Source organism: Myotis brandtii, unplaced genomic scaffold (genome assembly GCF_000412655.1).
Source record: "Myotis brandtii unplaced genomic scaffold, ASM41265v1 scaffold43, whole genome shotgun sequence".
Lineage (NCBI taxonomy): Eukaryota > Metazoa > Chordata > Mammalia > Chiroptera > Vespertilionidae > Myotis > Myotis brandtii.
The window spans coordinates 3,266,195-3,286,914 of NW_005366455.1; the positions used below are offsets into that span (position 1 = coordinate 3,266,195).

The following is a 20,720-nucleotide window of genomic DNA, read 5'->3' on the forward strand; positions in this document are numbered from 1 at the left end:
TGTTCATGTGAAAAGTAATTGATGGATGGGGGGGGGGGGGAGTGTGTGTGTGTGGAGAGAGAGAGAGAGAGAGAGAGAGAGAGAGAGATTGAGATTCTCTTGAAAAGAGGAACAGAGACTTCTTTCTCAATTACTCAGCTGCTTGCTCCAGAAATGTAAGTTATTTCAATCCTTAAGGAAGGCTTGCTGATTGCCAGCAGGGCAAACAATGTTACCCCTTATTTATTGCTGACCTCAACACAGCCCCTATTGTACCAGCGCCAACCGAGTGCCCCCTTCTCCCTCCAAGATCCAAGGTGCCCCAGGGGAGGGGCAAAGGGGAGCTCGGGTCTCATTCATGTCATGACTATATTAAAACGAGCTGCTCTGTAGTGGCCAGACAATGAACAATCGACGTTTGTAGCCGGTGGATCACAGCGGGGCGCTGGGGCTGTGAAAGGCCGCTCGGCAGCAAGTCTCGAAAAATGCGGCCCTGTGCTGCCACTGGGTAGGCTCCTGGCCCCTTTCTGTGGGGTGGCCTTGCTGTGTGTCTGCTTTCTCGGGACTCAGGGAGGTGTCCTTATTACTTGTGGCACACACTGCACCCTGGGGCGGGCTTGGCGGGCGGCGGGAGCTGTGACAGGATTACAGCCACCCTACCCCTAAAGCCTCTAGGTGGAGTCACATTCACAGAGCCCTCGAGCACTGTGACCCAGCCTCCCTCTGCCAGGGGAGGCCCAGAGACGGCCCAGGACATGCAGCTCAGCCCTTGGACGTGACATGCACAGGGCGCCCTCTGAGACAAGTTAATGCCGCGTGGGTACTGCCGGACAAGTAGAATGGATTTCACGACGTTCTGATTTTTAAATTAAAAAAAAAAAAAAGAAGCAGGATTTATGAGGAGGATAAATAGGCCCTCTAAGCATGAAGAAAAAATACACCCAAATCCTCAATAAAGCAGGTGTTTACTGGCAGGAAGTGTCCCCTGGGAGCCCACAGAAATGCAACTATGCGATGTCAATATTCGGATCTCGGCCTGGGGCGATGTCTTTATCCGCAGCTCCTGCAGAGGCCCCTCCGTGAGTCTCTTTATTGATGATGACTGTCTGGAAAGCAGCAAAGTCTGACTTGGAAAAGGTATCATGCAGATGAGCGGGGGTGGTGGCATCAGGCAGAAAATTCCAACATCCCCACCTACCCAGCACTGAGCTTTGGCAGCTGGGCCCGGACCCTGGGACGGGCGAGAGCCAGCCTCTTCAGGATTTGTTGGGGGGGCGGGGTGCTCTCTGTGAGCCACATCTCAGCAGCTCTTCATCCCATCATTCCGGGGCAGGGCAGCCCAATGGGCAGCCAGGGCCAGCGGGAGGAGCTGGATGGCACCCCAGTTTCCTAGCAAGTCCCTGGCTTTGGTTACCATCTAGCCCTCAGCTCCCAGGCCTCCTCAATGGCCAGATGAGGCAGTTTGGCGAGGCCAAGCCAGCTGGCAGGACTTGGGGCCAAAGGGACCTTTGAGAAGGTTAGTGTTGTGCGGCCAGCTTCATGGGGGACACTCAGCCAGAGGAAAAGAGCTTTTCTTCACAGCACGCATCCAGAGCTGGGAGGGGCATGGATCTTCCTTCCAGAGGAGGCTCTATCATCTCTCCCTTCCAAGGCGAAGGGAGTCCCCATCCCCGGGAGTGGGGAATTCATAGTGGAATCTTTCTTTGGTTCCTCTCAACAGTGGGGGAGGCTTCCACAAAGGACACCCAGTAAGCCTGAGGGAGGCCGGGAGAATGTGAGCTTCTAAAGCCCCCACGGTCTCCAGGTTCTGAGGCCGGCATTTGACGGCACAGAATTTTTCAATCTGACGTTCTTTAAAAAAAAAAAGAAAAAAGTGTGTATCTATCTCTGACATGTGGCTGTACAGGGGTATATCCCCTGCCTTATTTGGAATGAGGTAGGCAAACAGTTTTATCCTTTTTATGCAGGAAAATCAAAACTTATCCATTATCATCGTGACTTTGTCCGTTAGAGTGCCATCTCGTTATGTAAACCGCGGTCACAGTGTTGGAGAGCGGGCGGCTGAGAATCAAATGTAGAGAAGAGATCTCAGAACAGGGTGATGATCCCTGACACAAAAGCTGAGCCTTGCAGATAACTACCTAACCCAAGAGCCCTTTTCTGTGATGTGTTACAGGGTTAGAGGTGACAGAAAAATATCTCCGTCCACAGATACTCAAGTTCCCTCAGTGCTGAGACTGTCCCCAGGAGCCGGGGGATTTCAGCTGCAGTGCATGATTTCAGACCCAAGGACTCCGCTATGAAAAATGCCTACTCCATGGTTTCCCACTGTAAATTTTACAGTCACCCGGCAAGTGGAAGAAGAATCTGTACGCACAAAGCTATTTACAACATGTGGGATTTATCCGAAGCTAAGCTTGGCCTGACGGCAGAAGGTGAATCTAGTTCCTCAGTTCGGGGAATGGGGGGAGGGGGCACTCCAGGTTTTCTCTGTCTGTGAGTGACCCCAGAGATTTCAGTTCCCAAAGGGGAGTGGGGGGAGGGGGCACTCCAGGTTTTCTCTGTCTGTGAGTGACCCCAGAGATTTCAGTTCCCAAAACGTCCCCCAGCACCAGGAAAGATCAACGTTCATTTGATCTTGAACGTTGGTCCAAGGAGCACCAGAAAAACAAACAAAAAACCCCACATTTTCCAGTGATTTAAGTCTCCAATGCTGTATTTGAAGTTATTTTAAAATTCCTTTCTCTGTTCTGCCCAGGATTTGGGGGCTGGAGAGCCTTGGAGTTTACGAGTTGTTTTGGTTTGCCCCTTTACATGTGGAGAGTCTGGTAATGTACAGACTCCTTTATAAGCCACTTCGTTCAGGGCAGACATGCGCCTCCCACTCCAGCCACATGGCCCCTGCCTGTACCCAAGTGGTGGGTGTGTGTCTGTCAGTCTCCTTTTGCAGCCGTCTCGCCAGGGTGATGTGCTGGCGAAGGCTTCCAGAGCCCTCTGTGTGGGTATGTGTGTCTGTGTTTACGGTTCCCGCTTCTTTCTCTACGAATCTGACCAGCAAACATAGCTGTGTGTGTTTAGATTTCTTTAGAACATGCATGCGCTTCTTTCATGTTCTGCAGATGATGTAAATGGTGTATTTTCTCTCGAGACTCCAGCGGTGGGTGCAGGGCACGGCGCCTGGAAGAATGTTGACGTTTGCACCCCCACACATGTATGTGCTTTATACCGAGTTGCCGTTCATGCGCAGAGCTGCTCTTTGGAATGGACATGATGGCGGGTTGCAGGGGCTCCGAGAAACCACTGGGCCCTCGTTTTCTTTCTTACATTTCCCAGATGCATGGCCGTTGTGGGCGGGGATACCTCCCACTGTAGTCACATCCTTCCTCCTGTACAGACAACGGCAGTCCTGAGAGCGGGCTGCCCACGTCTCCACGCCCAAGCCACCTCTCTCGGCTGGCACTCCTGTTCCTAAGAAGTATGCAGACTCGCTGCCTCATGCAAAGATCCTACCTCAGCCTGTCCTCAAAACAGCAATGCTGCGTATAATACCCTCCTGTGTTTTTAACTTTAAATCTGAATAGCGTTAACATCCACTTTTCTGTGGCTTTCTGGAGAATGTGGCAGCGTCGCTGTGAACTACTGAGTCAGGAGGCATGACACGGAGGTGAGCTTGAACGGTCCTGCTCATTTTGTTGCGACGGCCCCGTGGCCAGCTCCCTGGAGACCTTGCTTGAAGCTATTTCCCTCCCACGGCCAGCACAGTGGAGCCGAGTGACAGCTGAGCCCTGGGGACCTTGCTATCGAATAGACTTCCCAGATTCTCCACCTGCCAAGCCACCCGATGGAGCCCTCATTTCCACAACCACAGCGTGTCAGTCACACCTTTCCTGAGCGCTTACTCATTCTGCCTCAGATTATAGTTCTTCCTTCCATTTACATGTCTATTTACATACATTCATCCAACAACGTCTACTGTGCCTCTGGGACGTGCTGAGGGTCGGCACACCTGTCTCCCTCACGAGAGGAGGGCGAACACTCTTTTATTCCCTGGTCGGCCCTCGCTCCCCACTGCTCCCAGCAGAAATGCTACAACGAGCGCTTCATCAGTGATCTGAGCTTGCACAGGACTCGGGAACTGTGGATCAAGCGATTCAGGAACTGCCCACCAGCCTGGAGCCACTGGACACAGACTTTCAGTCCCTGTGACCTCATGGAGTCAGGCGGGTGATGACCCACAGCATATGGACCTTCTCGGGACTTGTGCCTGTGAGAGTCTGGGCTCCCACTCGGGCTTGACACAGTTCCCTCGGCCCCACCCCTTCGTCAGACTCTACGTTCCTGTTCTCAGGCAGACAAATTTAACAAATATTTAGACAGAGTGGATATAAAAAGTGCTTTCAGCAGCTACCACTTCCTTTCAAGAACTGTTTAGTGAAAAAGAAAATATATATGAATAGCTCCCCTCACACTGAACTCAACAGGCGCCGGACTTGGGCCTCTCGATGACAAGGCCTCCCCTGTCACCAGCTCCATCCACGGGCTGCAAAACTTAGGCTGGTGAGGGGAACACGCTCCTTCGATGGGGCGGGAGCCTCTTAGGTGGCGGAGCGGCCGAGGGACAGGAGAGAATTGGGAGATGAGCTTCACTCAGCCTCAAGATCATGAGCTCACATATCGGAGGGCAGGGCACGCTGCTGGGAGAGCAGAAATGGGGATGCTGAACCAGCATCTTGTGAATGAAAGTTGGCTCTACCCAGGTATGGGCATAAGCACTGGCCCATGCTCTCAGCAATCTAAGGGGGAGCCAGTCGAAAGCGAGCAGTCTGCTTGATGTGCATGTTCTCTGCCTCTTTTTTTTTTTATTATTGCTTTTTCGGGGTCAGCTTCGTTGGCATTTAGGAAGTGGGGTTCGATGGGTAGAAGTGGTAAAGTGGATCAGCGAGGGGAATTTCTAGGAGCCATAACTGAATTTCAAAGCTACTGTCTGACCCCAGTGGGAGGGCGTAGGCCACACTGAGATCTTTAGAGACTCCACACAATACAAAGATTATGTCCTCCTGCTCCGTGTAATTCCAAATAAAGGCAACATTAAACCGTGAAGTAATTAGGAGGAAGGTCAACCGAGTTTCGCTTTTTCCCATGAAGATTAGTGTGATTTTAAAAAACACAAGAATCAGATTCGCCCCAACAGTGGTTTTCTATTTAATTGGTGCCCCTTCTCTTTCGGTGACACAAACAAAGCTTGTCGGCCCGTCGGGCCTCACCCAACACATCGCCCTCGCCAGTTGGATGATGACTTAACTGGCTTTCCGTCTTGGTCTGTCTCCAGGTCCGCCGGAACCTCTCTTCCCTCCCTCAACCTGCCTAGGAGCCCACGACTCTGACACAGTTCCCGTAGGCCGTGCCCCACAGCCAGACACAGAGGGTGGTGCCCCATCTTCTCTTAGAGGCCCAGGTCCCGGCTTTCCACCCAGGACCGCACTGACCTGTCTTGAAGATCTCGTAGCGCAGGGAGAAGCCCGCACCCTGCCGGGCGTAGTCGGAGGTGAACTTGATGTAGAGCACGGAGCCGGAGGAGATGATGGTGGGCGGAGCGATGTTCCCGCAGTGCTTCCCCAGGAGGTCTGCAGACTCACTGTCCCCATCCCGGATCTCGATGAAGTCATACCTAGGTGAGGAGGGCGCGAAGGGGCACAGGTGAGAAAAGACCACTTTAAGGAGATGAGAAGGACCCCTTGTCTCAATCCAGCGCATGTGTGCTCTCTCCATTCATTTCTAGACACTTAGGTGTTTCGGATTGCTCAAACAAGGTCACTATGTTTGCTTGCAGAGTATCAAACACACACAGAGGGAGTTGCATTGCTTTATTAAAGCCACAGAGAATGAGCACTTTGGCCGATGGCTAGATTTTAAGGCCTTATCTCTTGCCCACATACGAGCAGTAGCATCAGTCTATCAAATATCTCAAAAAAACATTTTTTTTTCATTTTTTTCTTCCTTCTGTAGAACCATTTTTATTTCCACTATGATCTTTCTGCATCTTGGTCGTTGCCTCTTAGTTCTGTATCACTGCAAGTTGCTTAACCCATTTGAGTATCCATTTCTTCATCTGGAAGATGGGGATAAAAATACCCACCTCAGGGGGTTGGGAGAGAGATGGAATGAAAAAATCATATGCAAGGTGCTAGGCACCGAGCCAGGCACACTGGGGATATTTCAGAGATATTTTGATTTTCCTGCTCCCGCCCCCACATTTAGGTTTTCTCCTGGGTCCTCCCTCTTCTCTTCTCTTTACTTATTCATGACAAAGACTCCCCCAACATGGGCCCCCTCCTTCCCTGAGATGACTCTGCAAAGTTCACATCAGCAACGTCTGGCCAACAACATATTTTTAAAAGGAATCAGCATCACGTTAGATAAGGCAATAAAAACCTTTCTCCCAACGCAGGGGGTGAGTCCCCAGGGACCAGCATCTCTGAGCACATAACTCTTAGCCTCAGCAAGAGGTGGGGGGCCGCCCTCCCTACACCACCAAGGCCTGAGCTCATTTTAAACAATCCAACTGCCCGGCGGGGAAAGGCCCCTCAAAGACCCCTCAACCCACAGGTTGAGAACCGCTGCCTTAAGCAGACATTGGCTGGGCTGTGGGACGGCTCACATCCTGCGACATTTTATCTGCACAGACACATGCCTTCCGCCTTGCTGTGCGCTCTGGGGATTGTCACTGTGCCCTGACTGGGTTCTTTCTCTGGGGTCCCAATGCTGAGGTGGGACATTTCCCTACCAGCTCCCTTCCCACCATTATTTACTGAAAACCATCATCTCCCTCTCCATCCCTGTGTATTTACTTGGCATCAACCTGCTAAACCAGTGGTTCTCAACCTGTGGGTCATGACCCCTTTGGCGGACGAACGACCCTTTCACAGGAGTCGCCTAAGACCATCCTGCATATCAGATATTTACATTACGATTCACAACAGTAGCAACATTACAGTTATGAAGTAGCAACGAAAATAATTTTATGGTTGGGTCACAACATGAGGGACTGTATTTAAAGGGCCAGAAGGTTGAGAACCACTGTGCTAAACCAACAGGGGAGAAATCTCTTTCCGTTAAAAAGAGGGTCTGCCCTGGCCAGTGTGGTTCAGTGGTTGAGCGTTGACTCAGGAACTAAGAGGTTTGATTCCCAGGCAGGGCACATGCTGGTGTCGTGGGCTCGATCCCCGGGTCCCTCTCCCTTCCTCTCTCTCTAAAAGTCAATAAAAATTTATTTAAAAAATAAAAAAAGAGGGTCTGGAAAGGCTACCCTCCCTGGGATGTCCCTGCCTCACATCCAGGGTCTGTGGGAGCAGGCTGCCTGCAGAAGTGGCTTCTTTGAGCCAAAGTGGTCCGAGGCCCCACTCCAGCCCCTGAGAGCTGCATTTCAGGTTGCTCGCATATTCAGGTGGCTCAGGTTGCTGGGTTACTTCCAAGCCAATAGGCCCGAGAAGGAAGTGGGAGGTGCGGACCAGGATTCGTTCATTCGCTGATCCCAGAGCCCTGGAATCCCGCAGTGAAAAGACTCACAGAAGCGGTTAGAGTCTGGGGAAGGTGGCAGGGTTTCCGCCAGGAGCTGTGGAGAGATAGACGTCCACAGTCAGGGAAGGAGTGGGGGTGAGGAATGGTGTAGGCCTGTGATTTCACTGTGGGAGATGGTGCTAACTTTGAAAACATGCTTCCTCTCTTCTGAAACAAAAGTGAAAAGACAGTTGATTCTCAGAGGAAATTCCCCAAACCTTCTGGAAAATCCCTCCTTACTATTTCCACACGAGGTAAGTGCTGCGGGCCAGCCACACCCAGTGAGTAATGGGGATGCCCGCCAGCACGCACGGTGGTGGAGAAGCCACGGGGACTCCTTAAACCAGTGGTTCTCAACCTTCCTAATGCCGCGGCCCTTTAATACAGTTCCTCATGTTGTGGTGACCCCCCAACCATAAAATTATTTTCGTTGCTACTTCATAACTGTAATTTTGCTACGGTTATGAATCGTAATGTAAATATCTGATATGCAGGATGTATTTTCATTGTTACAAATTGAACATAATTAAAGTATAGTGATTAATCACAAAAACAATATGTAATTATATATGTGTTTTCCGATGGTCTTAGGCAACCCCTGTGAAAGGGTCGTTCGACCCCCAAAGGGGTCACGACCCACAAGTTGAGAACCGCTGCCTTAAGCAGACATTACTTGGCCACCTGGGCTAGCAAAAGCGTGGCTCCTGGAGAAAGAGCCCTCCCCACATCCCAGAAGTGACACAACTCAACCTAATTAACGGGGTGCCCTCAGGCAAGTCACTTAACCCTCTGAGCCTCAGAAACAGGGAAAATAAAACTAAAATAGGGACAGCAGACCCTTTCTCCTAGGGTTGCTGTGAGATTTCAATGGCCAACATGACCTATACACAGTGTCACTACACAGCCTGGCAGTCAGTAGGTGCTTAATAAATGCTGTGACCTGCTGTCCTCACGCCCATTTCAGAGGTGAAGAGGCCGAGGCTGGAGCGGAAGCGACTTTCCCTGGGAGACAGAGCGAGGAAGGACAGGGCAGTAGAAGCAGGAAGGCACATCTGTTCAAACATTTTGGAGGGCATCTTGGCAAAAATGTGACAAAAGGTAATATGTACATACCCTTTACTCCAGCAATCCCACGGCTGGGAATTTTTCCTAAGAAAATAACCAGACAACTGTGCAAAGATGTATATGAATCTGTGTGGGTGGACATATAAGCAGCAGCACATATGAAGTGGAAAGATGCTATGTTTGTAACAGCATCGTGTCGGAATGCCCGCATGCACAGGTCCATCCGTGTTGGCATATGATAAAATGGAATACTCCGCTGCTCTAGTAGATAGTTCTGCAGGTCTATATGCTTTTGTTTATGGAAAAGTCTTTGTTAAATCGAAAAACATAGGTATTTTTACAAGTATGTTTTAAAACATATATGTGCATGTTTACATATACATATACATATATATACATATATACATATACATATATACATATACATATATATATATATATATATTTGCATACACATGCAGACAAAAAGTCCAAAACAGTGCATACTAAAATATTAACAGTGGGGAGACAGATGAGTGGTGGGATAATTGGTAATTTTGACTTTCTTCTTTGTTCTCTTCTATTATCTGAATTGTTTACAATGAGTCTACATTTCTCTAATAAGCCTACATTTCTCTAATAAGCCACAAAGATATAAAATAAAACTACTTCCATTAAGAGTTGTTTTCCAAGTAGAAGAGCTGGGAAACATAACCCAGCTTTCACAATTTAGCAGATAAAAAATAAATATCACCATCATCGTCACCATCACCGTCCATCTCACAGACTTCCTGTGAGGACTGACTAAGACACAGCCTATGGGGGCACCTGCCATAGAGCCAGGGACAGGGCCCACACTCAACAAATAAAGTCCACCAGATAGCTCTAGTGCAGTGGTTCTCAACCTTCTGGCCCTTTAAATACAGTCCCTCATGTTGTGACCCAACCATAAAATTATTTTTGTTGCTACTTCATAACTGTAATGTTGCTACTGTTATGAATCGTAATGTAAATATCTGATATGCAGGATGGTCTTAGGCGACCCCTGTGAAAGGGTCGTTCGACCGCCAAAGGGGTCGCGACCCACAGGTTGAGAACCACTGCTCTAGTGGCTGTGGCGCCACTTTCTCCAGGAAGGACAAAGAGAGGCCCTGACATCCACCAGCTCCTCCATCAGAGGGGGAGGGTTTTATCTGGTTGCCTGATCACCCCTGGATCAATTGAGGGGATCAGCAGAATCAGGGGTGAAGCAGGGCTGCCCAACAAATGCCACAGCTACACGCCGGCCTCGATGTCCCCAATGGGTATATGGCCCCAAACCCTCCTGTGTAACGCTGACAGCTGCAAACACATCCTTACATCCCTCCATGCACACAGATGAAGAGATGCGCTTTTGGAAAAAGTTTTCCTGTCACTTCATCGCATTATACGTTTTCTCTCTGAGCTGGTTATTTAAAGGAGCCCTCTGCGGAATCCTTTTGTGAAGCAAATAATCAGCCCTGACTCGAACTTCGTGGAAAAGCTGGCTTTCCCCATCAGGTTTGCTTGCGGGGAAAGCTACCTAGCGTTGTACTGTGTGGGAGACTCTCCCTCCCGCCAGGGTCCGGGTTCTGCCCTGCGGACAAGCCCCAGTCAGCCACCAGGGCCGTGGCTGGGCTTTTTGTAGACAAGACCCACTCCACATGACACGCTGACATCACACAACACGGAATGTCTCAGTTGCCTCCTGTGGGACTGACTCATTTGGGGAAATTTTTTATTAGGGATTTGCCACAGCTGGAGTAAATCTCAGAAATTTCGTGTTGTCAGGTTCGTGGGAGGAAGCTCGCAGAAGCTGAGGACGTCTGTGGCCTTGGAATATATATGATTCAGCGTCCAGCATCTAGGATCCAGTGTTTGTTTGGTGAAGGAATCTGGGTACAAGCGTGGGGTTTAACCCCCAACCCCAAACAGTCCAGTAGGGGCATGGGAATCTTGACAGTGGAATTAATTTTTTTTGTTAATCTTCACCCAAAGATATTTTTCCATTGATTTTTAGAGAGAGTGGAAAGGAGGGAGAGAGACAGAGAGAGAGAAACATTGATGTGAGAGACACATTGATTGGTTGCCTCCCACAGGCGCCCCAACCGGGGCCAGGGATTGCCCCTACAACTGAGGTACATGCCCTTGACCGAATTGAATCCAGGACCCTGCAGTCTACAGGCAGACACTCTATCCAGGAGCCAAACTGGCCAGGATGACAGTGGAATTAATTTAAGAGTCCACGGGGGAGACATGGAAAAGCAACAGTCTCGTCTCTTCCTCACCTCACTTGGCCAACATGAGGAAGGCTCTCTAGTCTCCATGACCCTGTCCACGCTCGACACTTCCTGGCAGGCCACCAAAGGCTGGGTAGCAGGATGACGTCCAGCCCCTCCTGGAGTCTACCTTTGTGAGGGGATTTCTATATCACAGTGAGTACCTGGGGGCTTCGAGGAAAAATGCTGTGCCCATCCTCTGGGACTTAGGTCTACACATCGGCACACCTGTGCCCACCCAAGTCCTGAAGCCATAACCTTTGCTTCCCAGGCAATGCCTCCTCTTTCACGCTGCTTGTATCATCAAACGTTTAAGACATCACACTTGGTACATGACATGCTTGTTCCAGCGTCAGGCCTTTGCACTAGTTCTTCCCTCTGCCTGCAATACCATTAGCTTTCTCTATTGGCTGGTACCTTCTCATCCTTCGAAGAGCAAAAGTCACCTCTTCCAGGAAGCCTGCCCTGACCACCCTGTTTCAGAGGACAGGCCCTTATTCTCTACCTCTCCACCCTCTTATTGCCTGCACAGCTATCATTGCTGCAGGAGAGGAGAGGGGCTCATCTCCCCCAAATGCGGTGGGAGTGGTAAAGGTCTTGTCAATATATTTGTTCGTTTGTTTAGAATCCGTGTCCTGCACCAGACAGTTGGCACCCGGAGGGCAAGGGCCTTGCCTTTTCGCTGCTGCGTTTGTAATACTCGGTTGGTGCATTGCACACAGGAGGGCTCCCTAACCTACTGTTGAGTGAATAACTGAGGGGCTTGAGGGTGGCGCTCCATGTTCAGAAGAATGAACTCTGTGATGACACCTTCCGAGGAATTTAGTATGTTTGGTCCATCTTACCCTCTTTCCTTTGTGTTCAGACACAATCCCTGAGCTATTCTGGTTGTATCTGGGAACCAGAATGCTGCCTTGTGACTCAAAAACATGAAATACAACATTTTGAGTGGAAGAAACATCTCAAATCACGCTGACAGCATGTTCACTATTAGCGGCAAACAAATCAGCTATAATTAAAATGCTGTCAAAGTGATTTGAGGTTTTCTCACACTTTCAAAGTTCCATATTTCATGAGTAGATTATCCAGACCAGAGGATTTGTCACCTCCTGGAGTGCCTCTCTTCCAGGAAGCTCAGAGACACCTACCAGCACTGTCTTATTCATCCTTACGTTAAATCCTGCAGGGAAGCCCGGCCTGTGTCACTCAGTGATTGAACATCGGCCTATGAACCAGAAGGTCACAGTTTGATTCCTCGTCAGGACACATGCCCAGGTTGTAGGGAGCATGCAGGAGGCAGCCAATCAATGATTCTCTCTCATCATTGATGTTTCTATCTCTCTCTCCCTCTCCCTTCCTCTCTGAAATATGTCTATAATAATAAAAGCGTAATATGCTATTTAGACCGGACAGCCAAATGACCTTCCTGACCTCATTCCAGATTACCTTCCAGAAGAAGCTACGAGGGCCTCCATGGCGGGTGGGGGCCGAGGCAGAGGCGGTTAGGGGCGATCAGGCAGGCAGGCAGAGGGGTTAGGGGCGATCAGGCAGGCAGGCAGAGTGGTTAGGGGTGATCAGGCAGGCAGGCAGGTGAGCAGTTAGTTTAGGCCCGATCCTGCAGGGATTTGGACATCCCTTTGAGGGGTCCCAGATTGCAAGAGGGTGCAGGCCAGGCTGAGGGACCCACCCTCCCCTGTGCACCAATTTCGTGCACTGGGCCTCTAATATGTGTATATATCCTGCAGGGAAAAGAGGAGGAAAAAAACTGTCCTGTACAACTTCACAAAGAAGCAGCTGCCGAGACGCAGAGGCTGTGGGGCAGGTCTGCACAGTGTGCAGTCTCTGGTTACCGCAGGCCCAAAGCCAGGCGCTGGCTTCTCAGGTCGGTAGGGACATCCCGCCTTTAGGAAAAAACCAGCTTGCCATCAGGCGGGGTTTTTAAAGGCAGCACATCTCTTTTCCTCTACTGTCTCCCTTTCATTGGTCCCGCCCATGAGATGGGAAGAGCTCCCATTTACTGAGCACTTACTGTGGGCGAGGCCCTGCGTTTAGGTACTATTTCGTTTGAACTCATTTAATAGACACACCATGCCCTGTTCCAATTACCATCCATTTGCAGATGCTGACACTGAGGCTCAGAGCGGTTAAGTGACCTGCCCAAAGTCACGTGACAAGGAAAGGTCAGAGGCAGGCTTTGAACCCAGGTAGTCTCACTCCAGGGCACAGACCTTGCTCCCGCCCCGCTTTTGCCTTGCTGTTGAATGAATATCTGAGAGCAGAGGGAATGCCAGATTGCTAAAGCACAAGAATATTAGGAGGCACCAGGGGTAAAGAAACAGCTTGGTCTCAGTTAGAGACTTAACAGAACCTTGCTCTTTTTATTTAGCTGTTTTGTTTAAACAAAGCCTATAGGACTTGCCAAAATTAATAGACAAATCTCCAATGGAGGCAGTGAGCAAGCAGCTTTCCAATTCATGGTTTCAAGACTCAACCCAGTAGAAATCTAGCATGTAAGTGTTCAGATGGGATAACATATTAATCTTTGAAAGTGAAGTATTTTTATATGCACATACACACCCATATGTGAACATATGGTCCATCGAGTGAGCAGATAGTATCCTGTGTATTTATAAGCTCTGGAAGTATGATCTAGAGCACATAATCTGAAGCCCATGGATTTTCAGTGGGGTCCACGGATGAGTTTCTGTAGGTTGGGAACCCCTATAAACATGCAGAAATTTTGTGTTTGTGTATATTCCTATTTTCTTAGAAAAGGGATCTGTGACAAAAGAAATTCTTAAATTACTCCTTCATGGAAACATATCTGTCCATAAAGCTGTGTGCACATGGGCTCTGTAGACGTGTGGTAGGCAGCTAGACAGAGCAAGGACCATGGGCCAGGCACCGGAGGTCAGCAGGGTGGAAAGCCCTGGGTGCCTAGCAATGGACAATCATTGTAGGGTGGGACCTCGCCCCAGGGTGACCTCTCCGCCCCAGCATATCGCTGGTCCTGCAGTTTGGACCCCCTGACCTTTCCTCCCTGGAGATAACATCTAGGCCTCAGTTGTATTTCAGCTCCAGGCCCAGATAAGCAACAAAACCAGCTACAGCTGATATCAGGACCAGCTGCATTGAATAATGACCCCTGCCCCGGTGCCGGCCAATCCATCGGTGGAGACCCAGGGACCCTGAATGGACACACCTGGAAGAGTACTGAATATTCTACTAAGATCTTCCTCTGGGACCTCCCCCAAAATCTCCGCCCTTAAAACCCTTAGGACGGAGGACCCAGTGCACTCTCCCTCCCAGGAGCATGCCGGCTTCTGCCTTCCCCTCTCCGCCCGCTGCCCCAGGCAAGTTACCATTAGCTTCCTCACTCCCAAGCTCCAAGAGCCCCTTCCTTTACCTCCGTAATGTAACTCATTTCCTAAGCCCATGTCTTCTACCTCTGTGATTTACCGAATAAACGTTCTCTGACAGTTTGGGTCTTGGTTCTGAATTCTTTCCTAGCCAGAGCCCAAGCACCAAGGTTGCTGAACCCAGGTCTGGTCTGACCCCACTCATCAGACACCTGGTGCCTTTATCACTCACCGCCTACAACAGACAAACCCATCTAGTTTCTGGCTCCCATTAGAGACAGGACTGCAGGCAATGCATTTATTTTGCCTGAGTCTCAGTTTCTTCATCTATACAATGGGAATAATAACAGCCCCCCACCTTAATTGTTGGAAGGATTGCAAAGATACATACACCCCAGCACAAGGCTAGATGCCTTAGAACAGTGGTTCTCAACCTTGGCTGCACATTAGAATCACCTGGGAATCTTTTTAAAATCCTGATTTCTGGGCCTCATCCTCCGGAAATTCTGTTTTTGTTACTAATGTTGTGGCCCCACCCCATAACAAAGAAACAGAATTTCCGGAGAATGAGGCCCAGAAATCAGGATTTTACAAAGATTCCCAGGTGATTCTAATGCGCAGCCAAGGTTGAGAACCAGTGCCTTAGAACGTGCCTGGGAGACACTGCCTGTTTTTATTATTACCCATGTTTTACACAGCAGGATGATGGACTTGGGGGAGTGCAGTTACGTATACACAATGCTTTGCAAACCAAACATGTGATGATGAAATGAAAAATCATAAAGCTGGAGTCTCAATGTCCAACAACTTAGGTGCTGGGAGGGTGGTTTCTTAATCCTCCTGTATAAATCCATCAACAGTGCTGTAGTCACTTGAGTTTTTGAGATTTCATCTCAACCTCCTGTTCTGGGCCCAGGCTCTGGAACCAGCCTGCAAGGCTGGGTTCAAAACCACCCGTTCCCCCATTTCCTGGGTTCAGAACAGCAAGCACTCAACTTCCCTCAATCTGGAGAGTTAATGCACATGGACAGCTCAGCACAGTGCCTGGCCCGTAGTAGGTGCTCAATAAGTTGATGTCAGTTGTTAATTGCTCCTGCTGCTATTATTATTACTATTATTAGTTATCTAACTTATTATTATCATTTGTTATCTAACTCCAAGGACTCAGTGCCAAGACTACGTTTGTTTGTAGGTTTGCACTGGTGCCAGTTGCTGTTATAATAGTGGCCGTTTGCAGTTCCATTTTCTTCCCTCATTTCTCCCCACCACACATCTCCGATATTTTGAGCGTTTTCACAGTCCCCTCCCAGCCAGGGTCACCACGGCTCTCGAGAAGGGAGGAAATCTGACCCCCAGCAAAGGAAGTGTGCAAAGAGAATAACCCAAAACAAATTGAAGGAATTATTCCAAAAAACCTTGAAGGCAAGAATATGGAAACGACAAATAACATCTATTTATAATTGCGGGTTGTTTTTCCGCAGAGGCCCCGGGATGATGGAGAGGGCCCCGCCGACCTCATTGTTCCTGACGGAGCATGCTGCCAAGAACGCCTCACAAGGCGAGGAAGGAGGCCGCTCCAGACAGGGTGTCTGATAAGTGTCACTGCAGATGAACTTGCAGGGAACTGAGGGCGCACAACAAAGCCTCCCCCACCGCTCCCCTGACCCTCTGGCCGCTTCCCCCACTGACCTGGCTCCCCAGCACGACATTCCTGAGGCCACGTGGCCACAAACCTGCTCGCTCCGGGACCAGCAGGCCCTCAGGAGGCCGCAGGCAGGACGTGTTTGCTTACATAAGAAATGGTTTTCTAGGCAGCTGGTGCCAATGGGAGGTTTAAGGCTTTGGGGGAGAACGTTTGCAGGGTGGCTGCTGGCTCTCTCTTTTTTCTGTCTGCTGTGCATGGCTAGAAAGTCCTCGCCCTCTGCAGGTAGCCTGCCCAGCCCCTGGCCAGTCCTCTGTGATGACACCAGAGCGGTAAGCAGGTCAGAACAGCCCACAGTTTACGTTCATTCACCAGCAAGCTGGCGCTCAACTCGAAGGTGAAACCCAGCAGGGCCAGAGACTCCCTACACTGCCCCAGCTGGCCTGGGTCAATCAAGCTCACCTGCCTCAGTTTACCTGACCTCATAAATGGGAACAGGGATCATGGCTCTGTGCCCCTTGGGGTGAACGAAAGGGGCAGAAAGTGATTGGTATCCAAGGAGGAAAAATCGGAGCACATCACCCGGCCTGGGGTTCTGGTAGCCCCCTGCACTTGGCCGGGTGAATGGTTCCCTCCGGGACAGGCGCTCACTAACCCTCCTCCCAGAGGGTCTAATTGCTGAGAGCGAATCAGAACCTGCCCATCTGTCCGAAAAGTGGGAGCCTGCGGGGAACAAGGTGTGCTGGGCCTGAGGGAATCAACCATGGCATCGGAGAAGTCCTTGATGGTTTTCCCGGGCTTTAGGCTCCCAGTCTTGTTTCTTTCCCCCATTGCTGGCATCCAGGCTCCCTGACAAAGCATGGAAAATATGGAACTTAGGTCTGAAAGATGTGCCATGCAGAAAGCCAAGCAGGGGCCAATTTGGGAGTAGGTGGCAGGTGTGCTGGGCCCTGTCCTTGCATTTCATTCACTCGGAGCTCAGGTTACAGAGCTCAGAGCCTCTCCTGGCTTCAGGGGCAAAGTTGTCATGACGGTGCAAAGGCACCGCGGGTGGGGTGCGGAAGTGACGGCCCGCGGTGATGTCCAGCGGAAGGGCTGCTGCCACGCCAGGGTGGAGATTCTGAATACAGCACTCAGTGGCCAGCCAGCTGGAACCGCTTCCGCCTCTCACACAGCAACTCGATCACGGCGGTTTCTTCCATGGCCACGTTCTGCAGGCACCTGGCTGAGCTGGGAGCAGGAGCAGCCCTGTCCACACAGTGCATGCTAAAGCACTCGCCTCTGCCAATGAAAAAACTGGGTGGGACCCAGACAGTGTGGCTCAATGGTTGAGGTCCCAGTTCGATTGGAGCACATGCCGGGGTTGCGGACGCAGTCCCCAGTAGGGGCCTGCAGGAGGTGGGCGATCAATGCTTCTCTCTCTCTCATTGATGTTTCTCTCTTTCTATCCCTCTTCCTTCCTCTTCTCTCAATAAGAACATTAGGGGGAGTGGGGGAGGAAAGAAAGAACTGGGTGGAAGCAGCGAATGTTCTGAATGTTGGATGCTCCTGGCTGGAGGCTCCATAAGACCAGGAGGAAATATGTCCAGAAAGGGAACCAGATTGCAGGAAGTCTCCTCGCAGGATGGGACCCGTGTGAGTCAGACCTTGGAGGGCCTTTCTTTATCCCAAAGCCACAGTGTGCTGTTAGCTTTGTGAACAGAACTGCTGGTTGGCTGGCCGGCCACAGGAGTTCAGGGCAGGAGAGACCGCCCCGGCCTCAAGAGGAGTCAGCACCCCAACACTTAGCCCAGCAGCCTGCCCTGAGGCTTGGTCTAGATCCTGTGTCTGCTTGCCTCTCAGTTTCCCAGCAGATAAGAAAAAAATAAGAATACTCTCTTACCCTCCTACCACTCTCAAAGGGATGACACATCGACAAATCACTTTGAACTTTCAGATGAAAGGTGCTCTATAAACCTGAGGCCTCATCAACTGTAATTGTTACGGTAATTATTTTAATGATAATAATGATGATAATGGGCGAAGGGGGTGGGGCGGGGAGGAAGCCTCCTGCCTTGAGACAAAGAAAAACTCCTCCATGGAAACCCACATCAGGATTCCTCCAGCTCCCAGCACTCAACCATCTCGTTCGCACTGCCCATTCCTGGGCTGAGGTATTATTTACTCTTTCCCTTCCAATAAAACAATGATTTGTTCCACCGCTTCCCCTCTCACTCACGCCGGTGCGCCTGGCTTCGCCCTGACAGCTCAGCCACGGACTGTTTACACGTCTCGCTCACCCTCCAACACTCTGGTTCGGCTCCGCTGACACTGAAGGCAGGAGAATTCTCTCTGTGTGAGGAATCAATTACTTCTGCTGACACTCTATTAGGAGCCCGCACATCTCCAGGTTCTACATGGAGAGTGGGGGGTGGGGAGGTGGGGAGCGGAGGATGGCAGGGAATTTGAAGAGGGCGGTGAGGGGGGCTGGAGACAGGGGAGCAGGAGGTGGATGACGGGGGCAGACAGAGATTATTGACGGAGAGCCAGGCCCCCGGCTTGTCTTTAAGGACAGAAAGATCTCTCTCTCCTTGACTGCCCTGCTGGCATCCGGAGGTGACCACATGGCAGGAAGAGGCAAAGAAAAGGAATAAAAAAGAGAAAAGGAAAAGACTTGTCAAGAATGGCGAAGGAAATCAGAGAGGCCCCGGATACCTAAGCTTTGGGATGGCAGATGACAGCTCCAGGTACACGGACACAGGTGTACGAAGGCAGCTCCGGGTGGCGGGCTTCACACCCCAGTCCTACCATTATGATCTGTGCAACCTCTCAGGGCCTCAGTAGCCCCATCTGTTAAATGGGAAGAACAGTAGTACCAGACCCATAGGCTGGCTGTTGAAGTAAAACAGGGAAAGTTCTCGGTGTAGTAGCGTCTGATGCCTGTAGAGAGTGCAATCAATGTTTGCTGTTCTTGTCTAACTGACAGTCCCTCCAACCACCTACAAACATACAGCGGAGGCAGAGCAGACAAACACATATACGCCAATAGACTGCCAAGATGCTTGGCTGTAAGGCTAGAAAAAAAAAACAACCAGCATCAAAAATCATGTGGATTTTCCTTGCTCAAGCTTTACTGCCCTCTAAACCTAGGCCTAACTCAATTCATTTCTTTCTTCTTTTTTTTTTTTCCTTTCAAGTTTTATTTTGACCAGCTAACATTTTTAGGGCTTTTTCTCCGTCTGCTCTGCAATCACCTGAGAGGAGTCGAAGCACTAGGCCTCCTAACGAAGGACAATTACGGAGGCTCTTTTCTAGAAGGAAGGACAAGGGCAACTGATATATTTTTCCTGAGATGATTTATCCAGGCAGAAGCAGAAGCAGAAGCATGGAATTAAATTATCTGTAGAGTTTCTCTTAACTCAAAGGTTTCAAGCCCCCTTGCCATTAAAAAGGACAAAACAAAAGAAAAAAAAAATATTTTTTTCCCCCCCGTAAGTAGGACTCATGACTACAGGAAAACACACAAATCCCTTTTTTTAGAAAGATCCCATTTTTTTACTGGGTCTATTTCCTTTTCCTCTTCATCCCCTCCACCCAGAGCTCCCACTGAATGTCTGCAGACACTCTGACCGGTGTAATTAGATGGGAGAATTACACGGAGTTACGTGGGGTGAGATGCAGGCCTTCTGGGACCTCTGGGTTCAGAGGAGGTGCCCGGGCTGCCAGCCAGAACAAGTGGGATTGTGTATTAGAAAACCTCAAGTGATTTTTCTCAATCGGAAGATAAAGAGCATCGTTAGGAAGGACGTCCACAGTGAAGCTTGCACTTGAAGAGTTGCGATTGCAACATCGCCTGTTTAAAAACAAACTGCCCAAAATAGCGGTGTGACCCAACTGCCCTTTAACCTTTGTAGGAGGGGAAGGACAATCTGCAGTGCCTTTTCTTACTCCTGCGGCGAGCTCGGTGCTGGGTGGGGTCCGTGGTCAAGGTTGGAGAGCGTGGGGTCAGCAGCCAGCTGAGCTGGAGTCAGCAGGGCTGTGCCTACTTATTGCACCACATACCTGGAGGGGGATCTGTTTCTGTTATTAGCAGGGTTGTTGCAATACAGAGAAGTCGTGCTGCTCATGGGTTCCTCGGGGGAATCAGAATATTTCTGTGGCCGAGCAGGCAGTCAATCTGGAACGATGCCAGGAGCAATCACCTGAGGGTCTCTCCTGAGATGAACCACAGAGAACTCCTGAACCACAGAGAACTCTCACTCCGCTCTGGTTTCTAGAAGCCCAGGTGGATACCAGCTGAAGCCACACCTCCAATCTGACAGTGTGGCCTCCTACCATCTACCTATTCATATGGGAAGGAGACAGAGGTGGTCCTGTATAGGAGGAAACCGACAAGCCCGGCCTAATCCAAAGTGTTACCTGGACTTTCCAGGCAACCCCACTTTCAGGCCTTAAACGGGGGTTCCTGGACATAGGGGATGAGACCCAGAGACCCTGGCCAGGGAGGGTGGGGGTAGCACAGGACCTCCATAATCTTAGTCTTTCCTGCTTCCTGACCACAGCCCGTCTCTGAGATGGTGGTAGTTGCCTGGCCAGGAAATAAGATTAAATAACAACACACAGGCACCTCTTTACCAAGAAGAGGGATTGTATCATCAAGTCACAAGGATGGCTTTTCAATTACAGTGGGGCCTTGACTTACGAGTGTCCCGACTAACGAGTTTTTCGAGATGCGAGCCGTCTCTCGGCCGATTTTTTGCTTTGAGTTGCGAGCTAAAATTCGGGTTACGAGCCAGGTTCAGATACCCCACCACTAGTTGGCGCAGCGAACATCACAGTGAATGCCACAACATCAGCCCAGCA

General features: G+C 50.2%; 1 protein-coding gene across 4 annotated transcripts in view; it reads right to left on the minus strand.

Annotated features, from left to right (window-relative positions):
• The window catches only part of NRP2 (neuropilin 2), a 123,128-nt gene that overhangs the window by 78,088 nt on the left and 24,320 nt on the right, over positions 1 to 20,720 (minus strand). For all 4 annotated transcript variants that reach the window (XM_005874235.2, XM_005874234.2, XM_005874239.2 and 1 more), the window contains exon 3: positions 5,466 to 5,647. In XM_005874235.2, the coding sequence (XP_005874297.1) occupies positions 5,466 to 5,647 (182 nt within the window). The remainder of the gene's footprint in view (positions 1 to 5,465; positions 5,648 to 20,720) is intronic.